Source organism: Sarcophilus harrisii, chromosome 6 (assembly GCF_902635505.1).
Source record: "Sarcophilus harrisii chromosome 6, mSarHar1.11, whole genome shotgun sequence".
Classification (NCBI taxonomy): domain Eukaryota; kingdom Metazoa; phylum Chordata; class Mammalia; order Dasyuromorphia; family Dasyuridae; genus Sarcophilus; species Sarcophilus harrisii.
In genome coordinates, this window is record NC_045431.1 from 104,503,047 (window position 1) to 104,525,315 (window position 22,269).

Here is a 22,269-nt window from a genome sequence, read left to right on the forward strand (position 1 = left end):
GAAAGGGCTCTGGAAGTCATATCATATTCTTCATTTCACAGAGTCACTTTTTTTGGTTCAAAATAAAAAAAGATTAACTTAAGTACAAAGTACATCATAGAAAGCACTGTAATACTTACATAAGTGGAAGGTGAGTTATGTAAACTGATGCAAAATAAAGTGACTTGTTTCAGATGATATTGTGAGTCAACAGAAGCAGCAAAAGACCTCATTACTCCAATCATCAAACTCAATACTTCCCTCCCAATATATTGTCGAAAGGATGAAGCTTTTGTTATTAAGACAAAATTAAAAAGTAAAAGTCACAATATGAATCTTGAAACTAAAATTTAAGTATATTCTTAATAGAATTATACAATTTTGAGAGCAGAAAAAGCAACTTTCTTATTTTACAAATGAGGAAGCTAAGACCCAATAAGGTTAAATGACTTGCCTAATATCACATACTAGTTTAATGGGACTATAATTGAGCTCTCCTTGCTCTTCATGTAAGAAAAATTCCACTACATGACTTTGCAATGTTGCAAGGTAAATTAATTCATTCCCAAATTAAGTTACTTATATTTTAAGTAATCAAGGATTAGATAGATGGTGTTAAATCATTTGACAATCTGAATTAAATATACATTATATTTTAAATGCATATTGTAATAATTGTAAGAGTAATAAATATATCAGTTTTTAGCATGCTTTAGTAGATTAGGTACTACAATAAATTTTAACTCAAAATTATTTTTTATTGAATGTACTTGTCAACTTTTTTTTGTTTTTTTATCAACAGTATATCAATTTTTTAAAAATGAAAAAATGTATAAGGCTTACATGCTCAAATTGAATTTTGCTTTAAAACTATTAGCAGTATAACTTTTTTGGTACCTTATCTCCTTAAAAAAAAAAAAAAAGATGTGATTCTGAAAATTTTAAAATATTGTAAAATAGAACAATTAAAACAGAAAATATTGCACTCTGATTAAATGAATTCTATTGAAAGGAGCTTTAAGGTTTTAGGGAAGATAAAAATAAAGAGAGAGATTTTCCCAGTTTATTTTAATGGTATTTCTTGCAATGTTCTATAATCAAATTAGATACAATTCACTCTTTTTAAAAAGCTTTGTGAGCTATCAAGAAATTAAAATAACTATTTTTCAAACAATCTAAAGCATTTTAAAAACCAAACATCCTGCACAGAATAGAGCTGTGGTTTCTGATAGTAACTTGATCTAAAGTTTCTGATTTCCTTAACCAAATGAGCAAAGGATAGTAAAATCCAATCTTTTGTGTTCTAACTAAACTAAGGAACTAATACCGAAAATGCACTACATAGAAGGGTGAAAAAATAATTCTAAGCAATTTATTTCAATATGAATTACTTAATACATATTACATGAAAAGAACAGTTTCCCGAGTGTTCTGCTTCATGTGGATTAGTTACATTTTTATTAGTCCTAAATGATCTTTTACATCATTTTTATTGAGGAATTTTTTGTTTGTTATAGCATTGCTATATATAAAAAAGTTTCTTCTATAGAGTCTGGCATGTTGTATATTTTTTATGAAGAATTAACTTTTTCATATTTCTTCAAAGGTTATAGCAGAAATATATTTCTAATATTCTACATTTTATTATTTCCAAGAAATCTTATATATTATTTCCATGAATATTTTACAATAGTCACTGAACGACTCCAACTCTTCCGATTGTGTAAGAAGATATGTATCATTCTTAAATCAAAAATATTATTTAAATAAGTTAAATATTAAATAAATTGCTATTTTATATGAGCTACAGGAAAAGGTAACTAACTCTCTTGTGTTAGTCTACCTCAACTGTTAACTGCTCACACACATTATACGGCATCCAAATGGCTTTGGGAACTCAACTGCAGCTAATTAAAAAATGATTGACTTTTTTTTTTTTTTGGAGAGTGAAATGTAGAGAACTGAGTAAGGAACTCAAATTACTCAAAGATAAATGAGACATTCTGCTTCCCAAACTGTTCTGGGGCAAACCCATTCCTCTATCATTAAATCAATATTAGATCTTTGACAGTGATTAATCTATAAATAGGCTCACTTAAAGCACTCATTATAAACTGTGGCATATCTTCAGTATCAAAATGGTGGCAACATTTTGAAGTAACCTATTTTCAGCTCAGATATATTCTTTAAGGAAAATTTTATGCTATTTCAACTTCAAAAATGTGAATTGAGAATCAAAAAATTAACAATTCAAAGTAAATTCTATTAAAATTGACTTTTTTTTTTTACATCTATAGTTTCTGAAATATTTGTAGTTCAGCAAAGGGAACTGAAATTATTCTAATTTGATAATCTTTAAATGAGATTCCATTAGGTTATTCTAAAAGAATAGAAAATAAAAGGATTCTGTGGGGAGTTATTACTTTAGATTCTTTCATTTCACTCCTTTAAAAAGTAGACCACCAAAGTAGTCCAGAAGAGACTGAACAGAGAAGGGAGAAAAAGTGATAACCATTCACTCCCTACACTTAAAGGCAACAATTGTAGAAGAATGAAAGAAGTCTAAGTCCACAAGGAGTCTTATAAGTAGAAAAGGCAAACAGTTAATTACTAAGAGGTCATGAGGTACATAGAAACATAAAAAAGCTCTCATTAAATTTAGAGGTCTGGTTCTGCAAGAACAGTTTTTGTTACTAAAAAGCACACACTGTATTTTATTTTTTAAAATTTTGCCAAGATTTACAATATCACTGTTTTCTTAAAACTTAGATTTTATCATAGTCTATAAATATTTTTGAAAATTGACTCATTTATTTGTAACCAGAACAATCAAGAATTATTAGGATTACCATTTTTGTCTTGTTATAAAAGTCAAATATGGTCATTAAGACAATAGCTGGTCTATATGCTTAAACTGCTTAAAAGATATCAAAATCAGATCATATTTCTAGTGTTACATATTTAAGGGGAAGAAGCCATCTTTATTATTTAAATCTCTAGATGTAGAATGTTGTGAAACTTTAAGGTTATCTTCAAAAAGCATTTTAACTGTTATATCTTTTGAACAGATTACATTTCAATTCTGGTTCTTTAATACTAAATTTTCTCAAGTGATAACGAGGTGAAAGATGACTTAAAAAAAATCAAGGCAGCAATCTAATATGAAAAATATTTGGACAACTTGCTAGCAAATATACACATTTTAAAACAATGGCATCAATCTGGGATTGGGGGAAAAACTAATGATTTTATATCATTATTCATTCATTTGGAACATTATTGAATTAAAACAATCCAATTAAGTAAAATAGGTCGAAATACTTATCAAAATTTGATGCTAATGATTTATGACTTACCAAAAACAAGCTTTTCAGTTTGTCCCACATTCATTTGAAAAATAGGAATTAAATCAATTAAGGAATCTGTAATGGGTTAAACAAGGTACCCCTCAATTAAAGACCTGAATTAATAATTCCACTGCAAAAAGTTTACAAAAATGTCTTGATTATTTCTTTTGAAATAAAATGGAGGGCTACTCTATTCACCTATTGACAAAAACTTGAAAGGAACATAAGTTATTAAGCATAAAATTCAGCATATATAATGAAGAACGTAAGCATTATGAAATGGACAGTTCTTAAGAATGTTTGGTAGACGCGAAATGATTTACTTGAAATATAAAAACCTTTGAAAATGATTCAATAAAAATTACAAAAACAAGAATGGTCTCACTTGGGGACTCCAGGCCTTTTCACTGGTTATCCCACATGCCTTGGAATGTTCTCACTCATCTCCAGTGGAAGTGGAACAATGCCTGTATTTTCAGATTTTTTTTTTCCCAATGTGTTGATTCTTTCTCTTCCTCTTTTAAAACAAAACAAAACAAAACATTCTTATGTGATATGGCTCTTTAAAAGGAGCTGGAGCACAGGGGAAAATTTTGGCAGTGTAAAAAGATGTCGACATTTTTAATTTTTAAAAAGATTCCTATTTCAATTAAAAAGAAAACAGGACTGCATTATTAGACCAACAACTTCAGTACCAATACTTGAACGCAAGTTTAAAATGCCTTGTTTTAAAGTGAATACAGCTCTATAAGAGGGAAAGGATGGATACCGCACTGTGAGAAACTCTGGTGAAGTAAAAAAAAAAAAAAATCAATAAAATTTATTTTCTTAAGTGAATACGCAGGACATAGACAATTTATTTTAAATGATGGATGCTGGGAGTGCTAGATGTTATAATTTCGATCATTCCAGTCCCGGAGGGCTGGTGCTAATCTGATCAAATATTGAAGAGATTACGATTACTTCAAAGAACCCAGACCCAGGTGTAAAACGGGCAATTCCTTCAACCTGGTGAGAAGAGCGGGCCCTGCACAGCTGGGTGTGTTGCAGGCACTCACAAAGATCGTAAAATGAGGCCACAAAGAACAGCCAGGTCTTTGTTCGGGAAGGTTTGGAGGGCAGAACGATGCTCCTACTACTCCCAAAGGGCAAAATTTGGGGATGTGAGAAAAGCTTCCTTCCTCTCTTCCCGGGATGACACCACGTCTCCAGGGGCTACGACTCTAGTGACGAGTTACAGCTTCCCGCCTCCCCAACGCCCGGAATCCCGCATAGTCATTGGCTGACGGCGCGTCACTCGAGGAAATGACGAGCGCTATTGGTTAATGCCTCACGCAGGTTGGTCAGCCTTTTGCCCACAGGCAGGCAGGTAAGGTAACCAGGTGCTTCGGGGTGGGAGGAGAAACAGCCGCGGGGTGGGGGTGGAGAATGGGAAATGAAGAGGAGGAGAGAAAGTCTCTTTCGAATTTGTACCTGGGCCACCTGCAATTCCCACCGCCGCCGCGACGACTCAACCTCAGGAAAGTGGCTTCAGCCAACTGGAAAGCGGCTCAGCCGGGCACGGTTGTCCGGGCCATGGAGAAGCCGGTCCGAGCTTTATGGCCTCAGCCGAGGGGGGTTGGGGGGGAGGGAGAAGGTAGCGATGGTGGTGTCGGCACCGGCAGCAGCTCTCGCCGCCTCCGGGGCTCAGCGCCGCTCCCGCTGTGGCGGACCCAGTCACAGCCTGTCCGAGTTTTGACGTTTCCTATTGTTGCCGGAAGTGACGGCGTTCCCGTGTCCTAGAAGACAAAGAGGTGTGTTTCGTCCACCTCACGATTCGCCACCCGCTCGTTGTCTTCCCGTCATGCTCCTCGAGGTTCTTGCGACTCCCCAAATCGCCTCCGTTTTGGTTGTCCTCTCCTAACCCCTTCTAACCCCCTCAGGGCCTTTGACAACTGCGGTGACCCTCGTTCCCCTCCCGGAAGGGCGCTTCCGGGCACTGTTTGGAATCTGCTGCCGAGGGCTGTAGAGAAAGAAGGAGGGGCTAATTTCCACTAGCTTCCCGGAGCCGGGCGCCTAGCTTGCCACCGCCCACGTCCTAAACGGTCAGCTCAGTGCGGGAAGCGGCGCAGGCGCCGTCCTGAGATCGCGCGCCCGGCCCGGATCTGCTCGCCTCCTGCCGCGTCTCTACGGGCTCTGACACGCCTTCCTGGGGCCTCGGGCTTACGAGGTGAGCGGCGGGGACTAGCGGGAGGGCCCCCTGTTCTTCACCCGCTTTTCCCGGTCTAGTCTGGGCTGGGGCGGAGACTGAGGGCCGGAGGGTTCGATTCTCCCTCCCCTGCCACCCCGTGCTAATGATGTGGGTTAGTGGTTGGCTTTGCACTCAACCTTTTTCTGACCGATTTGCGTGCGAGGGGACTTGTTCTGAGGGGGAAACAGTGTCAGCCGACATTTAAGGGTCATACCTCCATTAAACAACCCGCGTTTCCTGGCGGCCCCCCCCCCCCCCTCGAGCAGCCTAGGCCTTAACAAGCCAGGCAGGAGAAGGGACCCCAAAAGATCTTCTAGTGAATCCCCCCTCCTTTTACTTTAGGTCTGAAAGCATCCCTGGGAAGTGGATTTGTCCACAGAGGAAGGGTCGGTGTCTGGGAAAGGCCCAGAAAGGGATGGTAACTGGTCCCCTTGTCGCACAGTAAGTGGCAAAACTAGAGTTAGCGCTGAACTGGAAAACAACTCGGGGGTCGGGGCTAGGCTGCAGTGATGGCTTTGTCCATTGCGGGTGTGAAGACGGGATGTTGCATTGAGATCTGTACTGGGAGACCTCCGCCCCCAGGAAGGTAGGGCAGCATGCTGTATGTAATGTGGGAGCTTGAGGCTTTTGCTTGTGTTTTTCCTTTTCCCAACATTTCTTAAAAGTGATGGCATTTCATTTGGGAAAATTTCCACTTTCATTTTAAATATGTTAATCTTGTTAGCTTTTGGGGAGGGTAGTGGGTAAAAGAGGAGCGATTTTTACAATTCCTTATTGAGTTAGATTTTATTTTGAAATGAGTAGCAAGCACCATTGGCATTTAAATCCTCAGGGAGAAATATTTTTATTTTCTAGCACGTCCCACTGCTTCTCCTTCCTTAGATTGGAACAGCATTTGTAAACATTTCAGTTGAAAAAAACGGAGATCCCTTTTTCCTCAGAGAAAATTATTAATTGAATGTTCCTGATAATTTCAGTTTTGGAAGGATCAATCAACCTTTTCACTCAACCATTACATTATATTTGCCAGGAACAATTAGGGCTTCCTACCCTGTGGGAAATTTTTCTGGTGCTTTCTCTCAGAAACACTTATCCGGTAATAATATGCATACAAATAAAGACTGATAGAATTAAATAGCAATGGCTGCTTGTATTCTGGGCTGTCTCTTTCTCCCATTATTAGACAGCTTTCTATTCTTGTGACTGGAACCTTGCTTTTCTTGGACCCTTACAACAATAATGCTTTGAAGGGGGCAGCATTGAGATCATGGATGAAAAAAAAATCGAGTTAGGCTTTTTTTTTTTTTTTTTTTTTTGCCCACACTCTACAGCAATACTTATCTTCTGAAGCTTCCCTTAAAACGTGCTTATAGGCTGACAGTGACAAAGAACATGGAGCTAGAAGCCATTTTTCCATTTTTGAAAATAGTAAGTTCTGTCTAGTTTGGGCAGTTTTGTAAAAGCACAAATTAGGCTTTCCTTTAGAAAAGCCTTTGCCTGGATTCATTTCTCCTTAGTACTTCCATCTATCCAGTGATTTTTGTGGGGTGGATAATTTCTGCACCCAGTATAGGTCACGACCTATGGCCAGTCATTAGTAGTTAACTTTTTTTGTGCCTTACAGAATGGCCTCTATGAGAAAGGCATTGTAGTTCAATGAAGAATTAGAGGTTTTTGGGGGGAGAGGAGTTGGTCCCTGACTGTATTTACTCAGGGCAGGACAGGATGCTCTGGTCTTTTTTTTTTCCCCACTTTTAAATGAGATTTTGATGGTCTTTGTATCCTTTTCAACTCTTGAATCTGTAATTTCTTGATCTAACCAAAGTACTAGGAGCCTAGTTCTCATTCTTTTAATATTTTGAGAGTAATAGTGTTAACATTCAGGATGTCTTATGTTTTTATCTCTTTTGTTACATTACTGGCTTGACCTTTTATCCTTGATAATATTTCTCTTGAAAGCCATTTAAATTCTATGGACCTCACTTTGCTCAACTTTGAGGGGGTTGGACTAGTTGACCCTTTGAGATCTTGATCATGATATTGTCCTTAGTATGATATGAGAAGAGAATAAAATAGATGGACTTTTGCAATTACTTCTCTGTAGTTTACCCAATTTTTACAGTTTCACAAATGTAGAGTTTTAGAGCTGCACAGAATACAAAATGTCACTTTATGTTTTTGTTATTGTTGAAGTCTTTTCTCTATGGCCCCATTTTGGAGCTTTTTGGCAAAGATACTGAAGTGGTTTGCTATTTCCTTCTACTCACTTTACAGGTGAGGTAAAAGTGACTTGCCTCAGGATCATGCAGCTAGTAAATGTCTGAGGTCACAGGAAGTGAATTCTTCCAAACTTCAGACCTGCCACTGTGTGTGTGTGTACATATATATGTATATTAAAAAAGAATTCTATTTGGTAATAAAAAACAGTACCTAAAAATATTCCTTTATACATATAACCATAATATTCAGGGACTTTATGATTATTAGCTTGAAGGCATAAAGCAGGAAGATATTTGCCAGAGATGTTGGCTTTTGCCATAAAAGTTTTTCTAGACAGAGACCAAATGGAAGTGAGATTTCTTGTAGAGAAGTAAGCTCCTCAGATATTCCTCACTGGAGATCATATTGCATCTCAGAACATCTCTATCCCAAAGACCTTGACAAGCTGTCCAGGAAAAACTCAATAGATAAAAAATATTTATCAGCTAGTATATGACATGCAATTGAATTACCAGTCCATTGAGCTGGTGTATCAGTACAAATAGCTACTGCAATGTACAGGGAGTTGGACTCACAAAAGAAAGAGAATGAACCGAATTGTATGTGGGAATGATAATAGTAATAACTATAGTACTTTAAGGTTGGCAAAACACTTTATAAATTACTCATTTGACCATTACAACAATCCTGAAAGATAGCTGTTGTTATTTCTCTGATTTTATAGGGGAAAAAAGCAAGTCAGATAGGTAGTGGGACTCGCTCAGGGTCACACAGCTGGTCAGCATCCAAGGCTGGATTTGAATTTAGATCTTAATCCCAGCTCTTTATGTTTAGATTAGAAATTAGGTCTTCCTATCTGTAATTCCAGCATTCTATCATACTTAACGCATTTTGTCCTAGTTATGCTAGAACTAGATTGTGGAGGGTTTTAGATGGTAAAGAAGATGAGTTTGTGTTTTTACTCTTGAGGTAATAGTAATAGTATATTACCATTGGAGATATAGTGGAAAAGTGACATGATCTGACAGATATGATGCTGTTTAGTAGGGAATCTTAGAACACTATTCTCTGAACAGTTTAAATTAGAGGTGACCCATGGGACACTGGGTAGTCAAGATGAGTCCAACTAAGCATCATTTTGTTTTTAATAATGACTTAGTGCATGAAGTTGACTAAGGGCTATTACTGAGGAAATAAATGGGCAACCACTGGTACCCATAAAATGTAAAAATGATCCTAGAATAAGACCTCTTAGTAGGTGAGGCTGATCTGCTCTTAAGAATTAATGAGATAGCATGGACAGAAATCCTAGTAGGAGAAGCATGATTGGGTTGTGATATGCTCAGATTGTGCATGTTATTTAGTCCACTGACATTTTGGTTAAAAAGTCCTTTGGACTCATCCTACTAACAAATGTAGTGGAATTGGACAAAACCAACAATGTTTTTCTAAGCCAATTATTGTTTATTAGACTTTTACATATGTTAAATATTTAAAAACCTATAATGAAGTAGAATTTCTTTAATGAATGACTTTAGTGATATATACTTTTCAATTGTCTATAAGAAGCTAATAGGATTTAATGCTTAAGTAACTGTCTCTTCCTTCCCTCTTCCCTTCCTATCCCAGGGCCTTAGCTAGACACTTCCCTCCCCAGATCCTATTAATCAGGCTCTGGATTTCAGAGGCTACGGTGAGAGAGCCCTTCAACAGTGCCTTTGCTCCCCTGTTGAGTTTTTATCAAAATCTCCTTAAGGTTTTGTGCCAGGGCTTTTTAAGGCCCTTGACATCAGCATGGCTATTCATCTCTTGGATGAGCAGAGAATCATCAAATGTGCTCCTTCTGGTAAAGTGAAAGATTGTCAGGCTTTTATGTCATTTCACTGGTCACTTAGGGTCTTCGATTAGACTTTTCAGATGTTATGTTGTTGTACCCTTCATACTCACTGATTTTATCATCTATTCTGCAGCTGAATTCTCATATGTGTTGTCTTCTCTAATTAGAATGTGAACACTCTTGAGTCAGAACTTCTCATTTCTCTGTATTCATAGTGCTTGGCATATGCTTAATAAAAATTTCTTCATTCTGTTTTATAAGATGTCGAAGAGGATTCTTTATACAGAAAGATGGATTGTATCTTAAAATCACTAGTTTATAGACAGATTTTTAGATTTCAGGTTGTGATTATTCATTGAATTAGATTTACAATAATGACTCAGCTTTTTGCTTTGCATCTTTAAATTATCAAAGTTTTATTTAAGTATTTTCTAAAATTATATTTGGCACTGATTAAGAATGAATTAGATTTTACTATGTTTTAGAATACATTAACAAGAAGTAATTTTTTGTGGGTTTTTTGCTTCATTTTTTTTTCATGGGTGCTATAGAAAGATAAACTACTCAATATGTTTTGTGTTCCTTATTAATAAAGTTAATAGACTTTGAGATTTGTTATCAGCAATATGAATTTCCATTGTTAAGTTGAAGTAAAAACAAAGAACCTTATTCATTTAATTCTCAATATTTATGAGTGTCTCTTTTGTATTAGATATTATGGGAGCTATGGCACTGACTTGACATAATCTTACACTATTTTACAAAGATTTATAAACTAATAAGAGAAATAAACAGAAAACCGTAATTAGCTTATTGTGTTGTGTCAAAGTACTTCTGTAAAGTTAATTGAAAATCCAAACATTTACAATTGCTTTCCCCCCCCTTTTTTTTAAAGGTGAAAATCTCATCAAAACCAGAATTTAATTCTAATTTTAGATAATGGCAACTGGTGATTTAAAAAGAAGCTTACGAAATCTAGAACAAGGAATTCGATTGTTGGGTTATCCTAGAGAGGTGGATTATTCAGGGTAAGTTACAATGAATCACCTGACTCAGTTTACTTTAAAAGTTATGATTTCAATAGATGAAGTAATTTTTAGCAGAATTTTAGAAAAATAAGAAATACTACTGTATCTTGTTAAAGTTGGTGTATATATTTCAAAATTTGTGTAGTTGTAGGAACACTTGAGTTTTTGCTGAATTACAGAATTTTAAGTACTTGAAATGTCTTAAACACAGGCAGAGTTTTATACAGACTTTAAAAATACAAATTTTATTTTTGTATGGTTTTCTTATGCATATTTGGGAATGATAGATGTAGATGGTTGTCTTATAAACTCATCTAAATTAGCCCTTGTTCTCCTCTTTTCCTTTCTGCTCACCTTCCACCAGTGAACTATATAAATCAGATAGCTATTGATCTTAACTTTTCTTCCTATTGTACCATCCCATAAAGAATAAAAACAGTGAAGCAAAATAGACTGACATAATTAATAATTGGGTCTAACAGCACATGCAGTATTCTGTACCTATGATAGTCTTTCTACCTCTCTGCTAAAGAAAAAAGAAGTGTATCATCTGTTCTCTCAGGGCAAGGCTATCTGAATTTGGCTGCCTTTAGTGATATTTTAATTACTGTTAATTGTAATCATCGTGTATGTTGTGTTTTTGGCTCTATTTCCTTTTCTCTCAGTTCATATACTTTTTTTTCCAGATATCTCCAAATTCTTCTTAGTTGTTAATTATTGTAGTTAGCACAATAGTTCATTTACTTTATTATAGTCCATTCAACAATTCTCCACTCAGTAATTTCTTGATTTTTCTCAATTATTTTTCTATAATAAAAAGTTATGTTGTGAAAATTTTGTTATTTTGGGGAGTATCAAATTTGCTAGCAGTGGCATTGCTAGGTCAGAGGGTATGAGCAGTTTGTCAACATTTCTGGAAAAATTCCAGATTTTTCTCAAAACAATTGGATCATTTCATACTTATACCAAGAATGTATTGCCGTGTCTTATCTTCCCCACAATTTTGACTCCATCATTGTCTTTGCTGATTTAATAGGAGTTGGGTATAAAGTAAAATTTCAAGAATGTTTTAATTTTTCATCTTTGCTATTCTTAATAATCTGGAATATTTGATTAGTTTTCCTGACCATTTCACTCTTTTGTTCAATTAAACCTATTTCATTTCTGTTAATTTAAGTATTCTCATTATTTTAATCCATTGCATTCTATTTTTTTTTTTTAACCATAATCTCTTACTGTTCTTTTTGTCTTTATTTTTTCTTCTCCAAACCTGTTCTTTATCTTCATTGTGATCTTGACTTCCTGTACTCTTTAGTCCCTCCTAGGATCCTCCTGGCTTCTTCACTTTACTCCCTTCCTAATAATTGACTCTTCTGTTAAGCAGTTCAATATTAATTATACTGTTACACAGTCGTCTTGAATTCCTCTCTGACCCTTCCATTTACCACTTAAGCGACATTTCCAACTGGCCCAATATTTTTTTCCTTATATTTATTTTTAGTAAATCCTTTTTTTTTTTTTTTTTTTAAATTCTGGGTTCTGGAGTTCTTAACATCCCTCCTATCTTCCCCCATCCATTGAGAAAACAACAACAAAAAAATGTAATATCATTTATACATGTGAAATATCATGTATTTCCATGTTAGCCATTTTGCTTTTTTAAAGCAAAAAAAAAAAGAAAGTAAAAATTTGTTTCAATTTACAACTCAAGAGTTTATCAATTCTGTGACAGTAGATAACATTTTTCATCAAGTCCTTCAGAATTGTCTTTTTCTTTATAATGATCAGAATAGCTAAGTCTTTCACAGTTGATCATCCTACAGTAGTGCTGTTACTAGTAGTAGTTACTGTCCTTTTGGTTCTGCTAACTTCATTATATATAACTTCATATAAATCTTCCCAGGTTTTTCTGGAACCATCTGGCTTATATAACAGCCGCAATCATATACCATAACTTCTTCAGCCATTTCTTTATTGATGAGCATCTTCTTAATTTCCAGTTTTTTGCTAGCACAAAAAACTTGACATAAATTTGTAGCACCAGTCATTTTGATTATAACTGCTTTATTTTGTTTAGCTCTTTAACCATCTTATTAATTTGTTGGTTTAGTGAAAATCTGTAAATTTATTTAGATAGAAAATATTTGTTGTTTTGACATTATGTAATCAATAAATATCCCTTCAACTTTAAGTTCTTTATTTCTTTAAAGAGTGTTTTATAATAGTATTTATCTAAATATAGAGATCCTTAGTTGGTAGGTCATATACTTCATGCATTTTGTAATTATTTTGAATGGAATGCCCTTTGCTATCCCCAAATGCTATTGATTTTTGTGGATTTATTTTATAACCTGCAGCTTTATTGAAGTTATTATTTCAGTTAGTTTCTTTGCTGGTCCTAGGGTTTTCTACTCAAACCATTAAATTGAAAACAAATTGAATCCAAATAAGGATAGTTTTTAATCTTTGCTTTGGGGTTTATTGATAAGGCTTCTTTGCAAATTATATTTGCTTTTGGTTTTAGGTACTTACATTTTAGCATATTAAAAATTGCTTCTCTGTTTTAATCCTTTGTAAGGATTTTTTTTTTAAACAAATGCTTTATTTTGTTTAATGCTATTTTCCCCCTATTGCTATAATCATGTGATTTGGAGTATGTCTGTTTTTAATATGATTGTTTATTTTAATGTTGAATTGTTCTTCCATCTCTGGTTTTAAAAAGACTTCCTCTTTTGATAATATTGTAGCCTTTTCTGCTAGGATTTTATTTAGAATTTTGTATTAGTGATGTTGATTTATAATTTTCTTTGCTTCATCCTATTACAAATTAGAGACAAATATAATACTACATAATAATATTATAGTCCCCTCAATAATTTTTGTTTAATATGAATTATATTACTAATACTTTATGTGTTTAATAGAATTTACCTGTAAGTTTATCTTTGCAAACTCTTTCGCTTTCCCCTCCAGTTACTTTTCAGCCAATTAATTTTCTGGAATTTGGCCATTTTAAATTAATGAACCACTATTCAGGTATATATAGTAAGTAGCTTTTCTTTTTCTTTTGAGGCTAGGTTTTTCTATCTTACTTAGCCTGGAAGTACAGCAGCCACTCATGGGCTTGATCCCCACAGCTGATTTTTATGGAAGCATTGATCTGCTTTATTTCTAAACTGAGTCAGTTTGCCCCACCTTTTAGCATTCTGCTCTTAAGAGTCATGACATTGGTGTTTGATTGACTTTGGTTGTACTACAGTATCAAACAATTGACTAGCCTTATCATTCTCTAGTAGTAGAAATAACAAATGTTTGCCACACTTTGATAATGATAGCATTTTTAAAGGGAAAAATCTTAAAATTGTGAAGGTCTAATTTTTTGGAATCATTAAAACACTTTTCTTTTCTTCCAACAGTTTAGTAAAAGGAGATCCTGCAGCATTTTTGCCTATTATCAGTCATTCCCTGACTTCGTATTCAACTTATGTAGCAGAATTTTTGGTTATCTCCAATACAGAACTTACAGCAAAGAATGATTATCGATTCATTGATTCTGTCTATAAGGTATTGTGAATTTATAGAGCAAGAAACTGTAAAATTATTGGTTAAAGTGAGGTTTTTGTTTGCATTTGACTATTAGGTTATGTACATTTATGATATTACCAATAGCTAATTGATTTGAAGAACAGGTTGTAAATAGTAGAATCTTTGGTAACTTATCTTGAAATAAAATGGCAGTCAGTGAAAGTGTATGTGACTTGTCAGTTTAAAAATAATAAAATGTGGCATTTGGATGGAGAATAAGAGATTTAATTGCATTCATTGGGTGTATCATGAGCTAAATAAATTAAATAAGGAAAATTTAGATGAACATGATTTCCTAGGCATCATCTTTTTAAAAATCTGCTATAAAATTTAAATGTCTGATTACCAGTATATTTTTTACTCATTTGTACATATTTTGTTAGTAATTTAAGCAGTTTTATCAAGCAAAAGTTCCTTGTCCTACTAAATCATCAAACAAAATTCAGTATCTAAGTTTTTAGAATCATTCTTGGAAGAAACCTCTTAAATTTTCTCTAGTCCTACATAAGAAGAAAGTAAGAGTCAGATTAGAAGAGCTAATATAGAATCCACATCTCCTTATATCCATTCCATGACACTACCACTGTAAAAAGGTCTGGTTCTATGTCATTATTAGACTAGTTAATTTAAAACAATCCAAATTCATCATTAAAAATTTTTAAACTTATGTTTGTGCTTGTTAATAATCTCTGGAGTCATTGGTCCACATAAAGTTAAATTTATCCCTATTCTTCACAATCTTTTCATCCTACATAACAACATGTTCAATGGATATCTGCTGACTTAATATATTCAGTGGATATCTCACTTGGTATCTTTGTTGGCAGGTGATCTATCTGCTTTTTAGTATGCTGTCCAGATTTGCCATTGTTTTCCTTCCAAGGAGCAAACATCTTTAAATTTCATAGCTTCGTTCTCAATCTACAGTGATCTTTTGAGCCTAAGAAGTTAAAACCTGACATTCCTTCTATTCCTTCTCTCTCCCTCTCCAGGGAAGTGATAGAACTAATTGCCAATATTTTAATTTAGTGGGGTTTTGTTTGTTTTGATGTTAAGCTTCAAGATAGTTTTGATACTCCCTTCTTTCAGCATTATCAAGAGGCTTCTTAATGCTTCTTCACTTTGTGCCATCAAGTAGTATTATGTGTATATCTGAGAGTGTTGGTATTTCACCTGGAAACTTTAATTACAGCTTTTGAGTCATCTAGCTAGGCATTTTGTATGATGTGCTCTGCATGCAAGTTAAAAATGACAGTATAAAACCTTGTCATACTCCTTTTCCAGTAATCAATTGATCCATGTTCATTTCCCTCTTTTGCTTCTTGGCCTGCATACAAGCTCAGGAGACAAACTAACATAGTATTCTAATCTCTTTGAGCACTTTGCACTTTTTTTTTTTTTTTTTTTTTTGATCCACACATCAAAGGCTTTAGTGTAGTCATTAAAGCAGAAATAGATGTTTATCTGGAACTCCCTTGCTTTCCTTCATAATGCAGTGAATATTCTAGTTCTTCAAAAACTAGCCTGCTCTTCTTGTAATTCTTGGTTCACATATTGCTAAAGCCTAATTGCAGAATCTTAAGCATAACTTTGCTGGTGTGTGAAATGAGTACAATCGTTTGGTGATGTGAACATTCTTTAGGATCAATTTGTAAACTGAATTTTTCCAATCCATTGGCCACTCTTGTGGGTTTACAACATAGTGGCATATTGAGTGCATTATTTTAACAACCTTTAAGAGTTTTAAATAGTTCAGCTGGAATTCCATCATCTTCAATAGTCTTATTATTAACAATGCTTCCTGAGGCCTACCTGACTTCATTCTCCATGATGTCTGGCTCTACATCAATAGCTATATCATGGTAGTTATAATTGATATTAAGTCCTTCCTTTCTTTTTTAGGGAGGAAAGGGGAGAGGCTTTCTGGTTAAGTGACTTGCCTGGGGTCACACAGCTACTAAGTATCGAGTATCTGAGGCCAAATTTGAAATTAAGACCTCCTGTCTCCAAGGCTGGTGCTCTGTCTACTGTGCCACCTACCACCTATCTGCCCCTGAAATCTTTCTTGTATAGTCTGTTTGTATATTCTTCCCATATCTTAATATCTTCTGTTTCTGTTAAATCTCTACTATTTTTGTTTTTTATCATGCCTGTTTTTGCATGAAGCATTTCTTTAAAAAAAGTTTTTTTGGACACATCTCTTGTCTTTCCTATTGTTTTCTTCTTGTTAGTCTTAGGAATTTTGCATTCATTTGGGTATATCTTTCTCTTTCCTTCTTTCCTCAGCTACTTGTAAAGTCTCATCCTCCATTTTGCTTTCTTGCTCTTTTTCTTTGGAATGTTTTCTGTTGCTATCTCCTGTAAAGATTTCAGACCTCTGTCTGTTGTTTTTTGGACACTCTATCGAACAGCTCTAATCCCTTAAATCTGTTCAATACCTCCACTTCATGTTCACAAGTGATATTAATGGTTTATCCTCCTTTCTTCAACTTAAGTCTGAATTTTGAATAAGATGCTCTTGATCTTAGCTATAGTCAGCCCTAAGTCTTGTTTTAACTGTTAGTATAAAGCTTTTTCCACCTTTGGTTTCAATGATTTCTGTATCAAGCATCTAAAATGTTCACATATAAAGTTGCGCACACTTTTCTACAACAACCTACTTTACCCATGGCCAGTACAGAAATCATTGCAACCAAAGGTGGAAAAGCCTAAGTGATTGGAGTATAGACTTATATTTGCATGATGCTGAACAGTTTGCCTTGGGATTCAACTAGTATTGTTCAATCATTTTTGAAATTATATTCCAGTACTGCTTTTTTTACTCTTTTATTGACTATCAGAACTCCTCCATTTTTTTCTAAGGGATTCTTGCCTATAGTAGTATATTTTGTGATCATCTTAAGTAAATAAAAGCATTTATTTACTAAGTTTTTATTGTGTATAAAGCACTCTGTTAAGTGATGAGGGTACAGATAGAAAAGTGGGATAGTTCTAGTTGTCATTGAATTCACATTCTCATGGAGGGGCAATATTAACAATTCAGATAAAAGAGTCCCAGGTTTGTGAGGTAATGATTCTCTTCAGTGCTATTTTCATTGATAAAATAAAATCCCTAAGGTTGAACTGTTTGACAGAGCCAGGGACATTGGTGGCATTTTCATTTTTTCTGGATCTTTGGTAGCTGTGATTACAGTACCTACAGAAGTAGCTGCCAGGCCACATCTCGATGGAATTTGCTTCTCGGCCTGATGTCTTCAAGTACTAGGTTGGAATTGGGACCTGGATGGGGAAAAAGAGGGAAAGGGAAGAAAAAGATAATGTGCTGCCACGGGAATGACTTGCTGGAAAGACTCAACCTGCTGTTAGATATGTTGATGGTGACAACAGAGTTAGTTCACTGGAAGCAAAATTGATGCTTTGGTGTATATTCTATCCCTAAGGCTCCTGGTTTCGATCTTGGATTATGTTTATCCAGGGTTTCTAGTAGATGAAAAGGCTATTGTTTACTTTCTTGGTGCATGCTGCCTAGTGCATTGTTTCTTCAGCTACATTAGTTTCCTTTAATATTCCATGTCTTTGATGGTAAACAGAGAGAACAGTAAGAAATGTTAGGAAATATTGTTGAAGTTAAGAAGCAAAAGAAGCCAAAGGAATGTAGATTTTATGAAAGCCTCATGCCTGTATATCATGAATCCTAAATAAGACCATCCAGAGGCACCAAATATGACCAATATAACATTATTACAAAGCAAAGAAATTGATTAAATGACTAACCTACTTGTTACATTATTGTCCATGTTTTTTTTACTTATTTTTTTAATTGCTTTGTGTTGCTTTTATCACATGCTTACTTCAGAAACATCTTTCTTCTACCTAATGAGCCATCCTTTAATACAAAGGTAGGACCAAGTGAAAGGCCTCCAGAATTTTGGGTTGCTACCCTCCAACCTGATTTGCTTAGTACATATTAATTTATATTAATTACACTTCTGGTTGTTGGACTGTTTATTTATCCAAACTTCTAAGTACTTTGATTCCATTTATTATCTCCTAATTTTTGTACTCGTTTTTTAAAAAAATCATTTAGCTGTCATTTTTGTACTTTTTAGTCCTGTGTATTTAGAGACTCTGAGAAATCAACATAGCTAAAAATTATGTACTTTTTCAATTAGGGAAGACATCATTTCATATTCTAGGAAAATAAATTAGACAGATACATTCTCCCATGCACTTTAAGATAATATTTTAAACAGGAAGAATTCTTATTTTGAAAAAAAAAATGTCCATATTATATTGTTTTTGTTTTTTTGTTTTTGTAGCTTCTTCGAGATAAATTTCATTATAAACCAATTTTGACAAAAAAACAGTTTTTCCAGTATGGCTTTGTAGAATGGAAGATTCAGATTGTTTGTGATATTTTGAATTTAGTGATGAAAAAACACAAGGAGCTGTGTAACCTGGATAAGGTACTTCTTTGTTCAGTTATGTAAAGTATCTAATATTTGAATGCATAAAATGTGTTATATTGAGAAAATTCATTGTAAGCATTCCTGTTGAACTATTAAAGGGGGCTTTTAAAATAGCCTTCATGCTTTCAAAATTTTAAAAAAATCACCTGTTTCTTCCAGTACTTTTGCTATTCTCTATCCCACAATTGTGTGAAATATAACAAATTTAAATTTTTTTTTAAAAGAAGGAAAAAAAAAGTCAGCAAACTGCTCTGTATATTGAAAAATTCTGAGGAAAAAAAACAAATATAGTGTACTATACCAATTGGACCTCTTACTTCTGGCAGAGGAAGTAGAATATCTTCTGATAAATTTGATCATGGGGCCATACTTCTTTGAAATTGCTTATAATTCACTTTTTAGTTTGATAGTTAATTTATTTAAATAATTAATTTTCTTCTTAGTATATATAAATCTTTTTACTTGAGAATAATTTTATAAATATATCAAAATTTTTAAGTCCAATCATTGTCTCATTTTTCAGTAATGATAATAACAACTGATTTACATAATACTTTGAATATGTATTGTTTTAAGAGCCTTTTAAAATTTAATCACCAATTATTAACTTTATTAAGTAATATCCTGATAAAGGAGTTGTTCCTAGCGGGATGAATTCTTCATGAACAAATCCATTTAAATCTAAGAAGTTATTCAACATTGTCTCTGTGGCTTTGATTGCTATATTTTCTTACAGCTAATGCTATTTGGGTTTTCCATTTGTAGATTTTTATGCTTTGTTCATTGGTTCTATGACATTTTTTGCTTAATCTTTAGTGATAAGTCTATCCCGAAATGTTTTGTTATGTTTAAAGCTGAGCAATCAGAACAGATGTTAAATCTTTGCCATTTCAGCATATCACTCTAAATATACCAGTTTTTATTTAAAACAAAACAACAATAACAACAAAAAAAACTACTCACCAATTCAAGTTCTTTAGAATGTCTATCCAAATTAACCCTTCAGTTCATTTTTATCATTATTTGATTGAATTATAATGGCAATCTGGTGTAATTGAAAGAGCCTTATATAGAAATTAGGTTGTTTCTAATTTAGACTTTTCAGCTAACTAAAAATAGTCTAATTTTAATACTTTACATACATTATTTCATTTGATATAGCAACACAAATAACCATTTACAGATGTATTTGTTATTTTGTAGATAAGGAAGCTCAAATATATGAGATGCTACATACCTATGATTTCACCATATTTCATTTATTATTATGGGAAATTTTCTTGTATTATTGTATTTTCTTGTATTATGTCAGCTAAAATTGGCATCAACATCATTTCCATAAGCTTCTTTAGACTTGCCAAGTATAGATTTGTTTTATTTTTACTCATGAAATAAAACATAATTTTTTTTAGCATAGGCAATCAAAACTTAAAATGCTCAATTTTGAAAGTAGTGGTTCATATTGATATTGCAGATCTGATACTGATAAAGATAGTGATCACTCTTCTCCTGATCTTTGATAGATCTTAAAAAAGCAACCCTGTTGCTCTGTAGTCACATCTTATATGAATAATTAAGTGGTAAAAATATTTAAAACAATATACAGGTAAAATATTAAATTGCCAAAAAATAATTGTTTTGAATAACTTCCTTCCTTTAGACTATAGCACAGAAAAAGAAAATTCGTCCTATCAAGTCAGAAGCTTTTATAAATTTTGAGAAAACTCTTGTAGAACCTGTTGTTCCTGACTTCACATTCAGGGGGTTCCCTTCAGAACAGGTATGGATGTTTAAAGTCTGTTTTGCTTCATAATAAATATCTTTTGATTTGGAATTTGTTAATATACATTTAAGAGGTACTTTTCTGATTCAAGTTAGGTAAGGAATATAGATAATTTTGACAGAAGTGTACTTACTGATGTATATCAAAGAGGACAGGAACTATTTTTGTTTTTTCTTGAAATCCCCATGCCAGGCATACAGTAAGCACTTTAAAAATGCTGATTGATTGCATTAGTGGCTTCTTGATACTTCTGGGATTACATACACACTTCTCTGGTCTTTAAAGCTTTTTACAGTTTGGTTCCAGCCTATCTCCTGGTCTGCTAGGAGATAGGTTGGAACCAAACTGTAAAACATTTTAAAGACTGCTATATATTACTTTTCTTCACTCACTCTACAGGTAACTGTTCTGACTTTGCCATTTCTTATACAAGTACCTCTATTGTTAGTTTATCATTTCTGCTTTTTAGTAAATGCTCAGAGTAAATTATCTTTAGCTACTGTGCCTTATTGTGGTGAAGCAAAAGAGCTCTCAGTAGATCTGAGAATTCTAGTGAAGCCTTTTCCTTCTTCACATCTACCCCAACATTTTGCTTTTTGCTTTTAGCCTGGCCTCAGATGTCATAATTGAGGGGAGTGACTTGTACAGAATGGAATTTTGGTCTCTGAAATCACTGGTTTTACCAACCACTGACCACAAATGAGTAGGAGTGATATGCTTAGGTCACAAGCTCTGCCTCCACCCTTTACTTCAAAACTTATCATCCAGGGGACCAAACTTTGGGGGAAAAAGAGACACACCATTCTCTCCTATTCCCTGCTATCAACTATTTACTAGTTACTTCTAGTGGGGCAAATGGGACGTGATATGTGCCACATGGATCAAACCACTACTGCCACTTCAGCTACTACTTCCTGTCATAATCCCAGTGGAAATAGATCCAAAGTTCTGGATCTTCTGGAATTGCAGTGCCCTACTCTAATAATTTATCTTACTTATAGTATGATTCCAGGAGCCATCATCAAGGACAACAGCCCCTATATAAAAGAGGCCTTTAATTCCCACAAACTTTGCCTACTAATGAATACTCCCTCCTCCAATGGTCCTACAAACATCCGTGCCTCCCTTTACCCCTCCATTGACTACCAAACCTTCAGCCTCGTCCGGACAAATAGCTCTTGTGGATTTGCAGCTGCTCCAACCACACTCACAGTCTAGTAAATACTTGGAAATTTTCCTTAAAAAGAAATGTACCTTACTCCTGGCCTCAGAAATAGATATGGTTTTATTAATGGAAATGACAAAGAAGGTGTATTATTGTGTGATTTGCTACTGCATTCAGAAATCCATTAAGCCTTTCCCTCAGACTTGTAGCTGAAATTTCAAATATGTATTCCTCTTTTAGAAAAAGAATTCCTTTTCTATTTATATATGCAATGCTTTGCACATACTAAGAGTTTTATGATTTTAAATAATTCATCTAGTAGAATCCTTAATTAATTTTGGAGATCAGCTCAAAGCTACATTTTGGTAAAATTAGTTTGGTGGATCTCTTGAGTTTAGGAGTTCTGAGTTCTGTGGCCTCAACTGATTTATGGGCTAAGGTTGTACTAATTCAATATTCATATGGGGAACCCCTAAAGTGGGTAGTCACCAAGTTGCCGAAGGAGGCATGACTGAACCCAGTTTAGAAATAGTTGGTCAAGTGCCTATGAATACCTAAAGACAAGGTTTAAAAAAAAAAAAAATCCAATATCTTCCTATCTGAGACATGTTTTTAAAATTTTACCC

General features: G+C 34.2%; 2 protein-coding genes across 28 annotated transcripts in view; one reads left to right on the forward strand and one right to left on the reverse strand.

The window, feature by feature from the left end:
• Nucleotides 1-5,069, reverse strand: part of FBXO8 (F-box protein 8) — a 51,474-nt gene extending 46,405 nt beyond the window's left edge. The window contains exons 1-3 of one of the 6 annotated variants that reach the window (XM_012552112.3): nt 4,800-5,068; nt 3,712-3,843; nt 120-268 (exon numbers count right to left, since the gene is read on the reverse strand). The gene's annotated coding sequence lies outside the window, so the exon portion shown is untranslated. Of the gene's footprint in view, nt 1-119; nt 269-3,711; nt 3,844-4,799 lie in introns of all 6 variants that reach the window. The other 5 variants (XM_031941837.1, XM_023505861.2, XM_031941838.1 and 2 more) reach the window with 5 other exon arrangements.
• A 186-nt stretch (nt 5,070-5,255) lies between these two features.
• The window catches only part of CEP44 (centrosomal protein 44), an 83,873-nt gene continuing 66,859 nt past the window's right edge, over nt 5,256-22,269 (forward strand). For 13 of the 22 annotated variants that reach the window (XR_004230070.1, XR_004230072.1, XR_004230071.1 and 10 more), the window contains exons 1-5: nt 5,899-5,997; nt 10,509-10,641; nt 14,058-14,205; nt 18,546-18,692; nt 20,356-20,475. Coding sequence is in view for 17 of the 22 variants with exons in the window: in XM_023505849.2 (XP_023361617.1) it covers nt 10,553-10,641; nt 14,058-14,205; nt 18,546-18,692; nt 20,356-20,475 (504 nt within the window). In the remaining 5 variants the exon portion in view is untranslated. The other 9 variants (XM_023505854.2, XM_023505851.2, XM_023505847.2 and 6 more) reach the window with 9 other exon arrangements.